The sequence below is a fragment of the Mixophyes fleayi genome, chromosome 4, assembly GCF_038048845.1.
Source record: "Mixophyes fleayi isolate aMixFle1 chromosome 4, aMixFle1.hap1, whole genome shotgun sequence".
NCBI lineage: Eukaryota > Metazoa > Chordata > Amphibia > Anura > Limnodynastidae > Mixophyes > Mixophyes fleayi.
In genome coordinates this window covers 15253478-15270972 of record NC_134405.1, presented here as the reverse complement: position 1 = coordinate 15270972, position 17495 = coordinate 15253478, and the positions used below count along the sequence as shown (strand labels likewise).

The following is a 17495-nucleotide window of genomic DNA, read 5'->3' as shown; positions in this document are numbered from 1 at the left end:
ACTAGTCCATTGTTTTACCCTAGGCAAAAGGATTGTTGCCCACCATTCATGAATGATTGTACATCACACCAAGGGGTCTCATTAGTTAGATAGATCTCTTTGTTTAATTGCAGAGGACTCTACTGTTTAAACAAAATCTGCTATATAGCCATAGAAAAATACCTGTCTCTAAGAGCAAATCATCTGCTAGCTTTGAAAAGGTAAACAGAAAAAGGATAAATCAGACAGGTCCTAGAACTCTTGAGAAGGTCACTCCTTCATTTAAAAGACAGCTCATGAGAACAGCAAATTGGCATTCAGTAGCCAGTGATAGCTAAAGTCAGGCTGGCGTTGATATCTAGGTCTCTGCCAGGAGACAGAGAAGGGACAATCGGTCCCAGGAGTACTGCCTTTGTCCTGATCTACCCCTCCAGGTCTTGGGGAGCTGTTTGTCTGCCAAAAGCAATGCGACCCATCATCATCATCACCATTTATTTATATAGCGCCACTAATTCCGCAGCGCTGTACAGAGAACTCACTCACATAAGTCCCTGCCCCATTGGGGCTTACAGTCTAAATTCCATAACACAGACAGACAGACACAGACACACTTGTTAGCAGCCAATTCACCTACTAGTATGTTTTTGGAGTGTGAGAGGAAGCCGGAGCACGCGGAGGAAACCCACGCAAACACGGGGAGAACATACAAACTCCTCACAGATAAGGCCTTGGTCGGAAATTCAACTCATAACCTCAGTGCTGTAAGGCAGAAGTGCTAACCACTTAGCCACTGTGCTGACCCAGGACCGCTGACTTGCTGGTAGCCTCAAATGAGAGAAGGTCTGCATCACAAGATCAGTGTGGATAGACAGCACCCCCTAAGAATGACTAGAATACTGGTGGGGTGATTTTATTATACCCTGTATGTTGTGCCAGATTGCAGTGTTATGTGTTGCAGGTTATTACTTAATTATTATTACTGCTATTTGGTACTACCATTTTGTTAAATAAATCTATTTATATTATTTTGGATATTTGCCTGGGTGATTTTAAACCTTGGACGGGTACTGGGTATGCCACTGGTGCAATGCAAAATGATATATTATGCCCGGTATCCTCATACTGCCCTCAAGTGGATTTGTCAAGATTAGTGGTGATCAAGGGAATTTGCCACTGTATTCCAAAATTGATTGGTTTGGAAATTGTTTCAGAGTGACTTGTCAATGGCCAAATGTGTAGTATGTGCACAAAGAGTTAGTGATGGTCAAGAGGGAAGAAAAGCTTATAAAGTCAGCCATCGTCATCATAATTAACATTATTTTGATATAATGCTCTCAGCCACTTAACAAGAAGACATCCACATTATTTTTTTCACGACATTGCATTATTTTTTAATATCATTAGAGGTTTTACAGCTTCAAAACGCCACTGCCTAGGTAATAATGAACACACAAGAGACCAATAAAATATGAAGAGAATAAACAGGTCCCTGGAGTATCACAATTAGCTTTATAAAAATAATTGGTTACCAGGAACGAGTGGAATGCGGCTTATCAATAAAAGCCTACCCATGCCCTGGGTAAGACGGTCTGCTGTCTCTACATGGAAAGAGTGACAATCTCTCTTGTTACATGATACTGATAACTGATCTTCAACTCCAACTACTGCAGGAATGGGTGACTTGATACAGTACCAAAATGGGGAGACAAATATTACAGAAAACAGTGTACTTAATCAAGATGCTCTTAAGGTAAGTGCCATTAAGTCAATGTCTTCCTGTTCTCAAAAGAATCAGTGAGCACATGTTTATTGGAACATGTGGACACTGTGATATACAGCCAGGTCAGCATTAAACAATTTTGTCCCCCTAACCACAAGTCAACATGGTCTTAGCTTCAATCTAAAAATCTAAAAGTTCTTTAAAAAGGAAAGTTTCTAACTACCTTTAATGTAATTGATCACAGAATTTTAGGGGGCATATATTGCCCAAAATTCTTGTTTACCCACCCCTAGCTTTGAGTGGTAAAAATATTAAAATGTCGAAAAGTCAGATAATTGCCAGGATGTAGAAGTTGATAAAAAAAAGTGTTGTTATTTTTTATTTTCTTGAATGTCAGAACAGCTCTGGTTAATCAGAAATCAACTGCAACTTACTGTAGAAAAAAATGTTCCTCTATATACATACAAGGTATACATAGCAAAGGAAAATAAAATAATACCAGCAATTAAATAAAAAAAAAAAAGAAAAAAGGAAAAACTGCTCAGGAAGAATGAGGTTAAATAGTCAACTGACTGACATATTGTCCACACTGTCAATTGTGGAGTCAAGAGTTGTTGGACCTCTTCCAGCACTACTAGAGGACTGGTGTTACCTGAGACTTGCACAACATTACTCTAGATCAGAGAAAAAAATAATATATATTTATAGAATTTGCAGCCTTTGATTATTTTAGCCATATTTGTTTTAGTTCAGACTAAACACATTGGGCCTGATTCATTAAGGAAAGTAAAGCAAAAAAAATAGTACTTTGCACTTTGGCAAAACCATGTTGCATTGGAGTTGGAGGTAAATTTAAAATGTGATGTCAGATTTATAGTTGGGGTAGAGCATGTTCTAGATCAACTTTAAATTATAGTCTACAAATAAAGATATCAAGTGTTTGTGTGATACATGAAAAATCAGACAGTATTTATCTTATCTGCAAAATACACTAATCTGCAGTCCTTGTATTGTAACATGGTTTTGTCCAGAACAAACTTATTTTTTTGTCTTACTTTCCTTGATGAATCAGGTTCATTGAATCAAGAAAGCACTTGGCATATGGCTGTTTTGCTGAGGATACTGAATAAACCTCATCAGTGCAGACCAACAATCTATGCTGACAGGATAGAGAGATTAAAACAAACCCTCCAGCTGTCCTCAATTTTTTCTATTCAATGACCTACAAGCCTTCCCAGCTCCATCATTATAGACTCCAATACACTGTAACAGCATCACTGGCCTGGTTTATTACTCAACTCAGTAGTTGGTGGTCATGCTAATATTAGTTTTGCTCTAATAACGACAAGAAACCATATATACACTGTTAAACTCTTCTGCTCTTTTCCTACCTTTTAGGTGAGAAATATGACAATAATCACAGAAATTCTCCTATTGGGATTTCCAAGTCTCCATCGCTATAAGGTGTTAACCTTTTGTCTGTTCCTTGCGATTAATTTACTGACAATAGGTGGGAACCTCATGATCATTATACTGGTGTCTCAGAGCAAGAATCTCCAGTCTCCTATGTACATCTTTCTTACTCAACTTTCTTTTTGTGACATTTTACTGACCACAAATATTGTTCCCAATATGCTATATATTGTCCTTAGTGAAGAAGGAATCATTTCTCTTATGGGCTGTATAACTCAATTCTTGTTCTTCTGTTCCTCAGAATGCTCAGAGTGTCTCCTTCTGACAGTGATGTCTTATGACCGTTATTTGGCCATCTGTAAACCTCTGCGTTACAATGCTATAATGAACACCATGTTGTGCTTGAAATTGGTTATTATTTGCTGGGCAATAAGTTTATCTCTGCTACTAAATCAAGCTCTAGGTATATGTAAGTTATGGTTTTGTGGACCATATGTGATTGACCATTTCTTCTGTGACACCACTCCCTTGTTGGAACTCTCCTGTTCCGACACCTATGTATTTGAACTGGAATCTAACTTGCTTTCCATCCCATTACTTTTCTTCCCATTCTTAGTCATTATTATTTCTTATGTCTATATTGTCTTCACCATCCTAAGAATCCCATCACTTACTGGAAGACATAAGGCCTTCTCTACCTGCAGCTCCCACCTGGTTGTCGTCTGTATGTTTTACGGGTCTCTGGCAAGTATTTATTCACTACCAAACAAAGCAAAATCACACAATTTAAGTAAACTACTATCTCTGCTGTACACAGTAGTAACACCATTGGTTAACCCCATCATATATAGCTTCAGAAATAAGGACATAAAGGAAGCATTTGAGAAATATATCAAGAATATTTAATTGTCTTAAACTAGATCATTCTTATATGAACATTTAAACATTTTATATTGGTTGTCACGTTTGTTTCAGTTTTTAAGTAATCAGAAGTTTTATGAGAGACAATGAGAAGTAACTGTCTTCAGAATATCTAAAGCTTACAGAACATTGGCATTCCTAGCAGCAGTGTAGATTACACCATGTTGTAGTGCCTTTAGCAGGAAAGATGAAGAACATGGCCTAATAGTGCAATAAAAGAGAAAATATTATATGTTAATAAATCTTTCAAAGTAGAAGTGACAAGATTTTGAAGATGAGATATAGGATGAAAAAAAAAAAAAACAATCAAAAGTGACACTACATGTGTTTTTAATTATCATGGATAATGTTTACGGAACATAACATTTTTGTGATAATTTTATTTTTTGTGGTGTAGCTGTATAAATAACATCAATGGCCCAACCGATACTGTGCAGCTATGAGTGACGAAAAAAATTGAAGAAATTTTTAAACACTATCTATGTCTCACAAACTAATACATAAATATAGTCATAAATAAAAAAATAATTATATTCAATTTGATGCATTAAAATAATCCTCGGAAATTCTCAGCAATGTGATTCAATCATATTAAAGGCAGGGAAGAAACACAATAATAGTGCTATACTGTAAATAAAGAAAATTGTACGATTCAAATTCAAATTGTTCAATTCAAATTCAAATTGTTCAATTCAAATTCAATTCATAAAATATTTTGTGATCGAAATATTCATGAAGATTGTGATCTTCGTCTTGTGAATCAACTTACAAGAAAAATACTTGCATTATTGCGTCATATCATAAATTCTTGTAAACAGTCTTCCAAAACAAGTGTCCTCTGTGGATATTAAACTTACAACATGTATTCTTTAGATTCTTGCGATATCAATCTGTGAAACATCCCAAAGGTTCCTCTTTAAACTGGAGTTATCATTATGAATTGGATTCCCTCATGTAATCATCGCGATGTAGATATATAAATTCAAAAAAGAAAAAAGGGATCTAATGCATTATGTTTAAAATCAATAAACAATGTTTTTATTATTACACTAGACAAAAAAAAATTACATTTGCAAAAAAATCAAATAAACAAGTATGACAAATATTGAGGGGTACAGGTACTCCTACCAAACAGATGGGAGGATCGGTCACATAATATGAAGATCTATACATTATCCCTACGGAGGGTGGATGCCGACTGTGACAGAGTAACCTACCTGCAGTATAACATCTTGATGTGAAGAGTTGTTCTGCAACATCTCGGGATAATGTAAAGACCTGCATATTATGTGACCGTTCCTCTCATCTGAGCATGTGTATGCAAGTAAAAGAGACTATAAAAATGCATTGTAAATAGTACACATTAATAACATCTTGATTTATGCATTTAATGCTAAATACAGATTTTTAGCAATGATTATAGTATGATGAGATGTTCATTTAATTAAAAAAAAATTTTTTTGCATGTGTCTGTGACCTGTCTGATGTGACCTTCTATTGTTAACATGCTTGTGCATAGGGCAGCACGGTGGTACAGTGGTTAGCACTTCTGCCTTACAGCACTGGGGTCACGAGTTCACTTCCCAACCATGACCTTATCTGTGTGGAGTTTGTATGTTCTCCCTGTGTTTGCATGGGTTTCCTCTGGGTGCTCCGGTTTCCTCCCACACTCCAAAAACATACTGGTAGGTTAATTGGCTGCTAACAAATCGACCATAGTCTGTGTGTCTGTCTGTGAGTGTGTGTGTGTTAGGGAATTTAGACTGTAGCCGCAATGGGGCAGGGACTGATGTGAATGAGTTCTCTGTACAGCTTGTGGAATTAGTGGCGCTATATAAATAAATGGTAATAATAATAATAATAATAATAAATCCTGCACTCTGTTGTGTCTGTTAACATACGGCAAGTAACGTCTATGCAGATTGTACTCACCTCCATCCCATAATGATAAGAGTTTAATGTTTCTTATTACTCTATCTAGCTTTGCTAATGATTTTTCCAGGATGAAAAAGTGAGTGCAATAGATACAGCTAATATTAGCGCGCTGAAAGTTGACTTGGATGCTCCCTGCACTTACTGTACATTCCCCACCTAAAATGGAGGTTGCAGTAAGTCTTTTTTTAAAACAAAAACTAGTCGGTTCTGCACATGCACAGAACGATTTTGTGGAGCATACGCTCAAAACAGCCGGATACGTGCCTTAATGACTCAGGCCCAAACAGTGCTTCATAGGAGCCAGGCCACTGCAGCCAAATTAGCTGTAGTTCAGTCATGTGACTACACTTTAAATTACCAACCCATCCACTAAGAAGCATCTATAGTATCATCAGTCAGTCAGGTACATACACATTGCTCTATGTCTTCTCTCCCCTTTATTGCCTTACTAGTACCCTGGCCCCCGTTGCCCACTCATTTGATAGTCCATTATCTCCCACTCTACCCTTTCTCTCCCTACTCTCTTAGTCTATCACCTTGTCTCCTTGCTCCCTTCCAATATCCATCCGCACCACCTGCCCTCATCTCTAGCTCAGATCCAGTCTCATCCATATCTCCCCACTTTCCTATTTCCCTTTCTCCTGTGCTCTCTTGAATTCCAGATCCATCCCCAACAAAATGCCCTCTATCCATGACCTCTTCATCTCCAACACTCTTAACCTTCTTGCCATCACAGAAACTTGGCTTTCTTCCATTGATACTGCTTCACGCGCTGCTCTCTCCTATGGGGGCCATTCTTTCACCCACTCTGTCAAACCTGATGACCGTCCACCAATTGTACCTATCATGAAATCTCACCTGAGCCCTCCCTGTCATTCTCCTCCGTTCTCCTCTATCTGTTTCTTCCACCCCATCCATCTCGTGTCATTTACCGCTCCCTTGGTCCTACTTCGCAATTTCTTGATAGGTTTACTGACTGGCTTCCCCACTACCTCTCCTTAGACCTCCCCTCCATCATCCTAGGTGAATTTAACATCCAGATCGATAACCCTACAGACTCAGCATCCATCAAACTTCTTGCCCTTTCTTCCTCATTCAGCCTCTCACAGTGGAACTCTTCCCAAATTTACTGTCTCGGACACTCTCTTGACCTTGTCTTTATTGGCAGAAACCTATTATCAGGGCATTTGTGCGGTTACATCTAATACGTGTCAGCGGCGTTGGTGGTAGATGTTATCTCACATCCTTTCTTAAACTTACTAAAAATTGTTGGTTTTATTTCAGAACTTGATGTAACAGATGATATATACATATATACAGTTGCTCGCAGTTGATACTGACTGCAACAGGCAATAAGACAAGCTTATGCAGTTATGGTACTTAACTCTATTATAGTACATTCATATATTCAGATGGTAGTAACCTTATATTGTGGGCAATGTCAAAGAACAGGTTGCTTCTATATATTTTTTTTGCCTCTGCTCATTTTATATATCTATATAAGTTTAAACAAAAAGAGTGCAGCTCAAGTTATCACATCTTTTACAGTTCAACTGTCACTGGAAGAACAGCTGAGAGCCCAATTGTGCATGCTCAGTAGAGCAATGCGGACGGCTGGAGGCCGCCCACCTTCCTGTCTTCACTAGACTAGTGATGACACCACTACCATGATGCTAGATGGAGCGTAGTGCTCCATTTTAACACCCTTCTCCCTCGCTTAGCTTTGTCTTCTGTTACAATAATAAAAAAACTTATATACAGTTTACCAAAAACATCTTGTGATAAGGACTCTTTCCTGTAACAAGAAAATGGGTTAGTCAAACAAAAACATATTAACAAATTATTATTACTATAATATTATTATTATCTTTTATTTATAAGGCGCCACAAAGGATATAGATTGTAAGCTTGCGAGCAGGGTTCTCTTACCTCTCTGTCTGTATGTATTACCCAGTATTGTCTTATTAATGTTTGTTCCTAATTGTAAAGCGCTACGGAATTTGCTGGCTCTATATAAATAAATGTTGATGATGATGATGATGTTGATGATGATGATGATAAAAGGATCTGCGGTGCTATACATGACATATACAGAAAGCAGTGGTCCCCAATCCTAGATCTAGAAATAACAAATAATGTAGACATAATATCAAATTTTCAAGTAAGTGAGCACTTGGAAAACAGTGATCATAATATTGTCTCATTTGAAATTAGTTTTTAGAAAGTATAAGGGATCAACTAGAACTTCAAACTTTAGAAAGGTAAATTGTAATATGCTAAAGTAATCTATAAATTGCATTGACTGGGACACAGTTTTGAAGGAAAAAATATGGAAGAAAAGTGGGCTGTCTTTAAAATATTGTTGGAAACATACATATACGTATAAGATCATTTCTATGGGAAACAAATGTAAAAGAATCAAGGCTAAACCAATGTGGCTAAAAAAAAGGTAAGGGAAGAAATGGAAAGGAAGAGGTGGGCATTTAAATTGTTTAAGTCTGCAGGGACTGAGGAGTCATTTTGTATCTACAAGCAATTTAATAAAACATGCAAAAAGGAAATTAGATTTGCAAAATTATAAAATGCAAAACAAGTTGCAATAGAAAGTTAGACAAACCCTAAAAAGTGTTTTTGGAATATAAATGGAAAAGGATTAAAAAAAGACAGTATAGGAACCCTAAGAAGTGAGATGGGTGGATTGATTGATTAATGATAAGAAAGAAAAAGCAGAGGTATTAATTACTTTCTTTTCTTCAGTATTTACTACAGAGGACAAATGGTAGGACTAATACATAAAAATGAAAATGAGACCGTTCCATTAATTATTTCTTGGCTGACAAAGGAAGAATTCCAAAGGTGACTAATTAAAATTAAGATAAATAAAGTTCCAGGTTCAGATGGCATACACCCAAGGGTTCTTATGGAGCTAAACTCAGAAATAGCTAGACCGGTATTCTTAATTTTCATATATTCGATTTCATCTGGCTCAGTACCTTGGAGAATAGCAAATGTGGTGTCATTTAAAAAGGGAATGAGATCACAACCAGGGAATTATAGATATGTAAGCCTGACGTCAATAGTGGGGAAATTACTGGAAGGTATATTAAAGGATAGCATTCAGAATTACTTGGTTCGCAATAAAATTATTAGTGAGATCAGCATGGATTTGTGAGGGACCAGTCATGTCAAACTAATCTAATTAGTTTCAATGAGGAAGTTAGTGGGAATTTAGAACAGTGTAGTACAGTAGATGTGGTCTACTTAGCTTTTGCAAAGGCCTATGATACAGTGCCACACAAGAGGTTGTTTAACAAAATAAGGGAACTGGGTCTAGGAAACAACATTTTTACTTGGGTTGAAAACTGGTTGGAGAATAAGGAACAGTTGTGGTAAATGGAACATTTTCTAATTGGTCGAAAGTTTTAAGTGGTGTACCTCAAGGTTCCAAGCTGGGGACACTCCTTTTTAATATATTTATTAACGACCTTGGTGATGGTTTAGAGAGCAAAGGTTCTGTCACGTATTTCACTAGAATTGCCACTGGCTGGTGTTTTAGCGCTACTAAGCCGGGAGGCACGGAGTCTAACGAAAATCCGGTGACCCCTGAAAAAATTTGTCAAAACTAATGAAACGCGTTTTGTCACGCCCCCACACCTTTTGACGTTACCCGGAAGTCACGTGCGTTCCACTGTGGAACGCACGTTATCTCCTATTTTCACTACCTCTGTGAGCGCGATCAGCGCTGTACAACAAAACAGGGATCCCTGCATCGCAAGTTGAACTAAGCACACGGGTGGACTCCATTCTTACTGCCGGATTAACTGAGGTTGGTAATTAGATTGCCTATTGAATCCCGCTGTACCGCAAGTTAAACCCAGCACGCAGGTGGACTCCATTCATAATGCTGTAATTAACTAAGTCTGGGATGTTAGACTGCTTAATGAACCCCGCTGCCCCGTTATTTGCTTGGGCTTTAGGATAGACCTCTCCAGCAATCTTTATTGCTCCGTGATATTGGAACTTTGGACATTTTGTGTTTTGTGTTTTGTGTGTGTGGAATATTTATTGGCTGGTTTTATTCATCAAGTGATTCTATTTAATTTAATTTCATTTTGACGCGGCGGTCACGTGGGCAGAAGGGCGTCCCATTGCTAGGCAACAGGAAGTGAGCAGCGATCAGAAGGTGTCCGTCTCCGGCACCCATGGGAGGTGCGGAGACGGCGCCTGACAGATTCATTTTTTTGCTGATGACACCAAACTCTGTAAGGTAATAAAATCAGAGCAAGATGTAGTTTCTCTGCAGAGGGATTTGGGCAGTAAAATGGAGGATGAAGTTTAACATAGATAAATGTAAGGTTATACACTTAGGGATCAAAAACAAGTGCACAAATGATAAATTAAATGGGATACATTTTGGGGAATCTATAATGGAAAAAGATTTAGGAGTGGTTGTAGATAGAAGACTAAGCAATAGTGCTTAATGTCAAGCAGCAGCTGCAAGAACTAATGAAGTATTGGCATGCATAAAAAGGGGCATAGATGCAAGGGAAGACAGTGTAATTTTGCAACTGTATAAATCATTGGTAAGACCTCATCTTGAATATGCAGTACAGTTCCGGGCACCACTCTATAAAAAAGATAATTTGGAACTAGAAAGGGTTCAGAGAAGGGTGACAAAATTGATAAAGGGTATGGAGTCATTAAGTTATGAGGAAAGGTTAGCCAGTTTAGGCATGTTTGCTTTAGAAAAGAGGCGTCTAAGGGGAGATATGATTACTATGTACAAATACATGAAGGGTCAATACAGTGTTCGGTGTACTTAATCCATAATTACCCTTACTGTAGTGTTATCTATGTATAAATCATCTCTAATACATTTTACTAAGAAATATATGTGGATTTGAATCTTAATAAATGTGTACTATTTACAACTGTAAGTGTGAATGTAAATATATGTGTTATTAATTTGTGCGATTATGTCATTACACGTGGCGTACTAATCGCAATTGCATGGTAAACATATATTATTTAATTTAGCCAACTTCATCCAATTGTTTGACTTCCACACTAAATGAATAAAATAAAGGTAACATAGTAATGCAGATCAAATCATTTGTGGGAACTTGAGTTAGATTGATGGTAGTAATCAGTGAGAAGTTGGCCTAAGCTTAAGAAAACAGGGCAAGGGAAGCGGACCAACAGGTGAAGAGGATGATGGAATATTATATGGAGAACACAAGGAAAGAGGGCCCTGGTTGTGAGAGCTTACATACTAAAGGAAAGGGGGAGACACAAATAGGGTGGTACTGAGTGGGGGTGAAAATCGGGACAAAAAAGTTAGGAGGAGGGCTGATAGACTTGAATAAAGAAATGAGTCTTAAGGGCATGCTTGAAGCCTTTGAGAGTAGAGGCTAACATGATGAAGCGTGGGAGATCCTTCCACAGCTGGGGAGTGTTCCTTGCAAAGTCCTGGAGGCGGGAATGGGAAGAGGTGATCAGTGAAGAAGTGAGGCGGCATTCATTGGCAGAGCGGAGAGGCAGCAAGGATTGTAGGTAAAATTGAGGTTGGAAATGTAGGGGGAGGATTGATTGAAAGCTTTGAAGGTGAGGGTGAGGAGTTTAAATTTAATTCTGTAGGCCATGGTGAGCCAATGTAGGGACTGGTGGAGGGAGAGGTGCGGCAGGAGATAAAAATGAGGTAGGTAGCAGCATTGAGGATAGACTTAAGAGGGGCAAGGTGAGAGTCAGGAAGGCCAGAGAGAAGGAGGTTACAGTAGTCAAGGCGAGAGATTACAAGAGAATTACATATTGACTCAATTTTGAAGGTGAAGTGGGTAGCAAAGTCTATAGCAGATAGCAAGGAGGGAATGGGAGTGAGGGACAGGAGAGGAGGAAGTTGAAAGTGGAAAAATGACAATGGGGGTTTGAGGATTGGGAGGAAATGACAGCCATAAAGAAGGATTGTTTAGAGAGTGATTAGGCCGAACTGTAAGAGGCAAGTATGAACTTGAAGTGGAGGAAGTCAGCATGAATGTATAACTTTCCCCAGAGACTGCTCTGTGAGTGCATTTTTGAAGATAGTGGATAAGTTTGGAGTGCCATAGTTGGGGTGGGGATAGACAAAGCTTGATGGTGACAGCCAGGGTGCAAAGTCAAGTGCAGTGGTAAGGGTGAGATTATAGAAGGATACAGCCTCATCATGGCAAGAAAGAGTGGAGATGGGGGAGAGAAGAGAGACTAGGGGAGAGGAGAAAGTGATAGGAACAATGGTGTCAAGATTACACCTGGTGAGAGTAACATTAGGGGAGGATGAAGATGAGAGGGGTGGGGAGATGCTAAAAGAGAGAAGATGGTGGTTAGGGAGAGGAATATGTGACTTAATGAGGTCGGACACAGTACCGAGGTGTGAAAAGACCAAATCAAGGGAGTGGCCACTCTGGTGGGAAGGAGAGAAGGTCCATTGAGAGAGATCAAGGGAGTAGTAGAGGGAGAGAAGTTTGGAAGCAGCAGGGGCTGAGGGGTTGTCTATAGGGATATTAAAGACCCCCAAGATTAGTAAGGAAAGGTCAGAGGAGAGAAGGTGAATGAGCCAGGTGGTAAAGTGATCAAGGGATTGAGAGACAAGACCAGGAGGATGGTAGATAAAGTGTACCTCAAAGGAGGAGAAAGAGAAACAAGGTTCACGGAGAAGAACCCAAAAAGGGCAGCAGGGGGAGAGAAGTATGCCAATTCCACCACCCTGCCGGTTCCCAAGTCTGGGTGTATGGGAGAAGCCCCGAAAGATAGAAGCAGGGGAGGTAGTGTCCTCAGGGGATAGGCAGGTTTTAGTGATGGCAAGCAGATTAAAAGATCTAGAGATAAAGTGATCATGATAGAGATCAATTTGTTACAGTCTGACTTGGCATTCAAAATATCAGAGGATAGAGGATGAGAGGGAAGAGGAGAGATGAGGATGTTGGAGTTGCTGGATTGTAAGGGTGTGTATGATATTGAGAGAGAGGCATGACAGGGAGAGAGGGTTGGAATTGGACGAGAAACAGAACTATTAGGGGATCCATCAGCGGGCAGGGGAAGAGGGGGTGGGGGAACAAAAGGTGGGGGAGGGGTGTTGATGGGGCTGATTAAGGGGGGTTATGAATGGGAGAGGGATAGGGAAGAGAAGGAAAGAGTGAAGTGAGTGAATAGATATCCAGGGGGAAGAAGAGGGAGGGGAAAGGTAGGAACAGAATGACGCTGAGAGAAGAGCAGCGAAGGGGACAAGAGGAAGATTGTGTGAGGGGGCATTAGGAGGAGAGAGGAAAAGAGGGGGGGCTGTGAATCAGATCAAGGGCACAGAAGCAGAGAAGAGAAGAGAGGAGAGGGATATTGAGGAGGAAGGGTAGGGAGAGGGGGAGGGGTAGAAAATAGGAAGGTTGGATAAGAGAAACAGGGCTGAAGTTCCACTAGCCCTAGTACAAACAGATGTGTGTGGTCCAATGGAAGTAAAATCTGTTAGTGGCTATAGGTATTTCATGACACTTATTGATGATGCCACAAGGATGACACATGTGTACTTCATTAAAGCAAACAGTGAAGTTGCAAAAAAAATTGAGGAATGTAAGAACCTAGTAGAGACCCAGACACGTCTAAAATTAAAAGTCTTAAGATCCAACAATGGCAGTGAGTATGACAACAAGACCTTACCTGAATTATTTAAACAATATGGCATACAACATCAATTAACAATTGCTTACACACCAGAACAAAATGGTGTGTGTGAGCGTGCAAACAACACAATTGTTTGAAAAGCACAGACTACGCTAAGTGATGTAGGCTTAGATTAAAGTTTTGGGCGGAAGCAGTGTCCACTGCAGTTTACTTAAAAAACTCTTCACTACAGTAGCTATAAAAGGCACAGCACCACCAGAGGTGTGGTCTGGAAGAAAACCAAGCATCAGTCATCTCTGTGTCTTCAGCTGTAAAGCGTATATGCATATTCCCAAAGAAAAACTCAGTAGAATGGATCATGCTTGGATACTGTCAAAAAAGCAAAGGATATTAATGATCCCTGTCTCCAGGCCATCAGCTATTTTCTGTATATTATTATTTCCCAAACGACCCAGTCTCTTATGCCACAGTTCCATGGATCGGTTGTTCAACAAACTCCTTTGCCCCCCTCCTCTCCCATTCTCTGTTACTGCCATTGACTTTGCCTCCTTTTTCACTTCAAAAATTGGGGCCATCAGACACAAAATCTTCTTCTCCCTTCACTTTTCTACCACCTCTACCACCCCACCCTTCTCTTCCACCATTAACACCTCTTGTGCTCCTTCTGCCCCATTTATGGGTGATGAAGTCCAGTCTCTTATATTATCCTCTCCTCCCTCAACCTGCCCCCTGGATCCTATCCCCTTTTACCTCCTTTGTTCTCTTTCTCCCACTACCTGCTCCACCTTGCTCACCACTTCAATCTGTCCCCCACTGGCATCTTCCCCTCATCCTTTAAACATACTCTTGTCTCACCCATTCTTAAAATGAAATCTTGACCCCACCTCACTCTCTAACTACAGCCCCATTTCTCTTCTCCCCTTTGCCTCCAAAATACTTGAGTGGCTTGTCTACAACTGTCTCACCAGCTTCCTCTCTGACAACTCCCTCCTTGATCCTCTCCAATCTGGCTTCCACCCCCGCAATTCCTCAGAAACTGCCTTGATCATATTCCCCAACTATCTTCTCTCAGCCAAATCCAGGAGCCACTTCTCCCTGCTTATTATCCTGGACCTCTCTGCAGCCTTTGACACCATGGATCACCATCTCCTACTCCACATCCTTCGCACCATTGATCTTTCCGACACTGTCCATTTATGTTTTACATCTTAAATCACCACTGCCCAATCTCTGTTTCTACCTCTGGTTCCTCCTCCCCCATACTTCCTTAACATAGGTGTCCAAAAGGGTTCTGTCCTTGGCCCCTTGCTTTTGTCTCTGTACACCTCATTCCTGGTTGAACTCATCAGTTCTTTCAGCCTCCAGTGCCACCTCTAAACCAATGAGACTCAACTCTACCTCCCATCTCTTGATCTCTCCCCTTACCTCCTCTCTCGGGTGTCCAGTTGCCTCTTCGCCATCTCCTCCTGGATGTTCTTGCATCCAGGAGGTGATGGATGTATAATTGTTATTGTTAACTGTATCATGTTCAGCATATCCTGCTCATCAGAGAAGTTCACTTGTACCCTGCCTGAGGAAAAACTTTTCAATGGTCCTTGTATTTCTGAGACCAGTCAAGTAAAACTTAAAGTGAACTGCATGTCACTAAACAAAGGTACCTTCCCAAAAATGTGGTAGATTTCCCTAAAGCCCAAGCAGGGCTAGATATGTAGATATGAGTAACATGTTGGCAATTCAGAGGATGATAAAACTTGTGAATCTCTATCATCCTCTTTATTAAATCATGGCACATGGCTTTCGTTTTTAAGTCACACATTTGCAGTATTTAGAGGACAATAGCAGTGCTGAAAATAAATTACATATAACTCTACAATTACGTGCCAGTGACTATTCTCAGCAGTCTGAGGATGAGAATGACGAAATAGTAGTAATCAAAGGAATGGTGAGGAGGAAAACGGTCTTTCATTTAATGGTCAAAGGTGGTCAGATAAGAATTAATATATATCACCAAGAAATATATCTAAATCTAGCAAGGGAACAAAAGATCAAATGTGCTCAGACATTAATATTTACATTGTACAAGAAAAAAAACAATGCTAGTGCCAATGGTAATGAAGCATAGAAAAGTAATGCTGATGCATCCTCATCCAACATATTTAGATTAACTAAAATGTAATGAGTGCCAAACATTTGACAATTGAGTGCAATGGAATATAATTTGTGTCTGCAGAATCTAGTGACATAGCTATAAAAAAATAAATTATTTAGGCAACCTACTTTCAGAAACTGCTTGTTAAATTGTATGAAGCAGTGGTGATTTTAAGCTAGACTGTAAGCTCCGTGAGACAAAAGCCATATATTATGTAAATTCCTGATGCCATTGCAATCCAAAAACAGCTGTTTAGAAATTTTTCCAAAGTGCATGAATAACATGGTAATGGTCAAGAGCGTATAACATGCACAAAGGGTCAGTTAAGGTCAATAAGGGACAAAGATTAGAAAGTCTGCTCTGATCCATCATCATCATTAGCATTATTATGATACAGTTTTCTCAGACAGTTAACAGAAGGATATATACATATTTAATTACTTATTTCTCTTTTATTTTTACAAACATTTTTGCATTCTTTTTTAACAAGTCATTAGAGGATTTATAGCTTTAAATCTCCACTGGTTAGTTATGAAGGAACACACAAGAGGTCTATACACTAAGTAGAGAATAAACTGGTCCTTGGAGTTTCTGCATTAGGTTTATAAAAATAATTGCAAATGATCATTCATACCCCTGCCTTGTGTAAGACTGTTGTCTCCACATGGAGATCAGACACAGTGACACCTTTTCTCTTTACTTTATACTGGATAGGTTATCTTCAACTCCAACTACTGCAGGAATGGGTGACTTGCTACAGCATCAATATGGTGAGACAAATATTACAGAACACAGTGCATTAAGTCTTGAGGTAAGTGCCAGTAACTCTGTGTGTTCCTGTTTGCAAACGGATCACTGAGCACATATTTATTGGACAATATGGAGACTGTGGGATACAACCAGGCCAGAATTTAACATAATATTCTCCCCCTATGTCAAAGGTCAACATGGTCCTAACTTCAAACTAAAAGTCACATCTTGTAAAATAAACGTTTACAGTTACCAGTAAATACAAGCGATAACAAGCTTTGACGCTAGTGGACATATATTTCCCAAAATGCTCATTTACCTACCAGCAATTTGTAAAAAATAAATATAATGTAGAAAAGTCAATAAATTGGCATGGCAGGATGTGGAAGTTGCTAAAAATAGTTTTCTTGAATGTCAGATTAGCTCTGGTTAATCACACATTAACACCATATTACAATACACAAATAGTCCCCAATAAATATATTGGGTATACTAGGTATAGATCTCATAAGAAAATAAAATGATACCAGCAAATAAAACAACACAAAAAGAGGAAGAACAGGACCTTAGAAAAAGTGAGATTAAACAGCCAACTCACTGGCAATTTTTCCACACTGTGCAGTTTGGCTGAGTGGCTGGAACTCTTGCGGCATCACTGGAGCCTGGATTTACATGTGATTTGTCCAATATTAGATTAAGAAATGTATGTTCATTATAAATCCTGACTCTTTACTTGCCTTGGTTGCAGACTACTTTTTCCAGCTTTAATCTTTCACCTCCTTATTCCAAAGATTGTTGAGATCTGTAATCCATGCTGCCAGTATAGAGTGATCAGAACAAACATCCAGCTTGTTTTTTTTATTGTTTTTATTTCAGTTTAAGTTTTCACTACAGACCCCAATCCACAACTATACCTGAATCATATTAGCTTGTTTTTTTTGCTTAGCTCACTAGTTAGTCCTCATGCACTAGTTAGTCCTT

The 17495-nt window shown here is 39.2% G+C and overlaps 1 protein-coding gene across 1 annotated transcript; it reads left to right on the top strand.

The window, feature by feature from the left end:
* The first annotated feature begins 1651 nt into the window (after nt 1-1651).
* LOC142150429 (olfactory receptor 1500-like) lies at nt 1652-4018 on the top strand. Its single transcript, XM_075205621.1, has 2 exons — nt 1652-1729; nt 3098-4018. Exons 1-2 carry the CDS (start codon nt 1652-1654, stop codon nt 4016-4018), a joined length of 999 nt encoding a protein of 332 aa, XP_075061722.1.
* Nucleotides 4019-17495: the final 13477 nt, after the last annotated feature.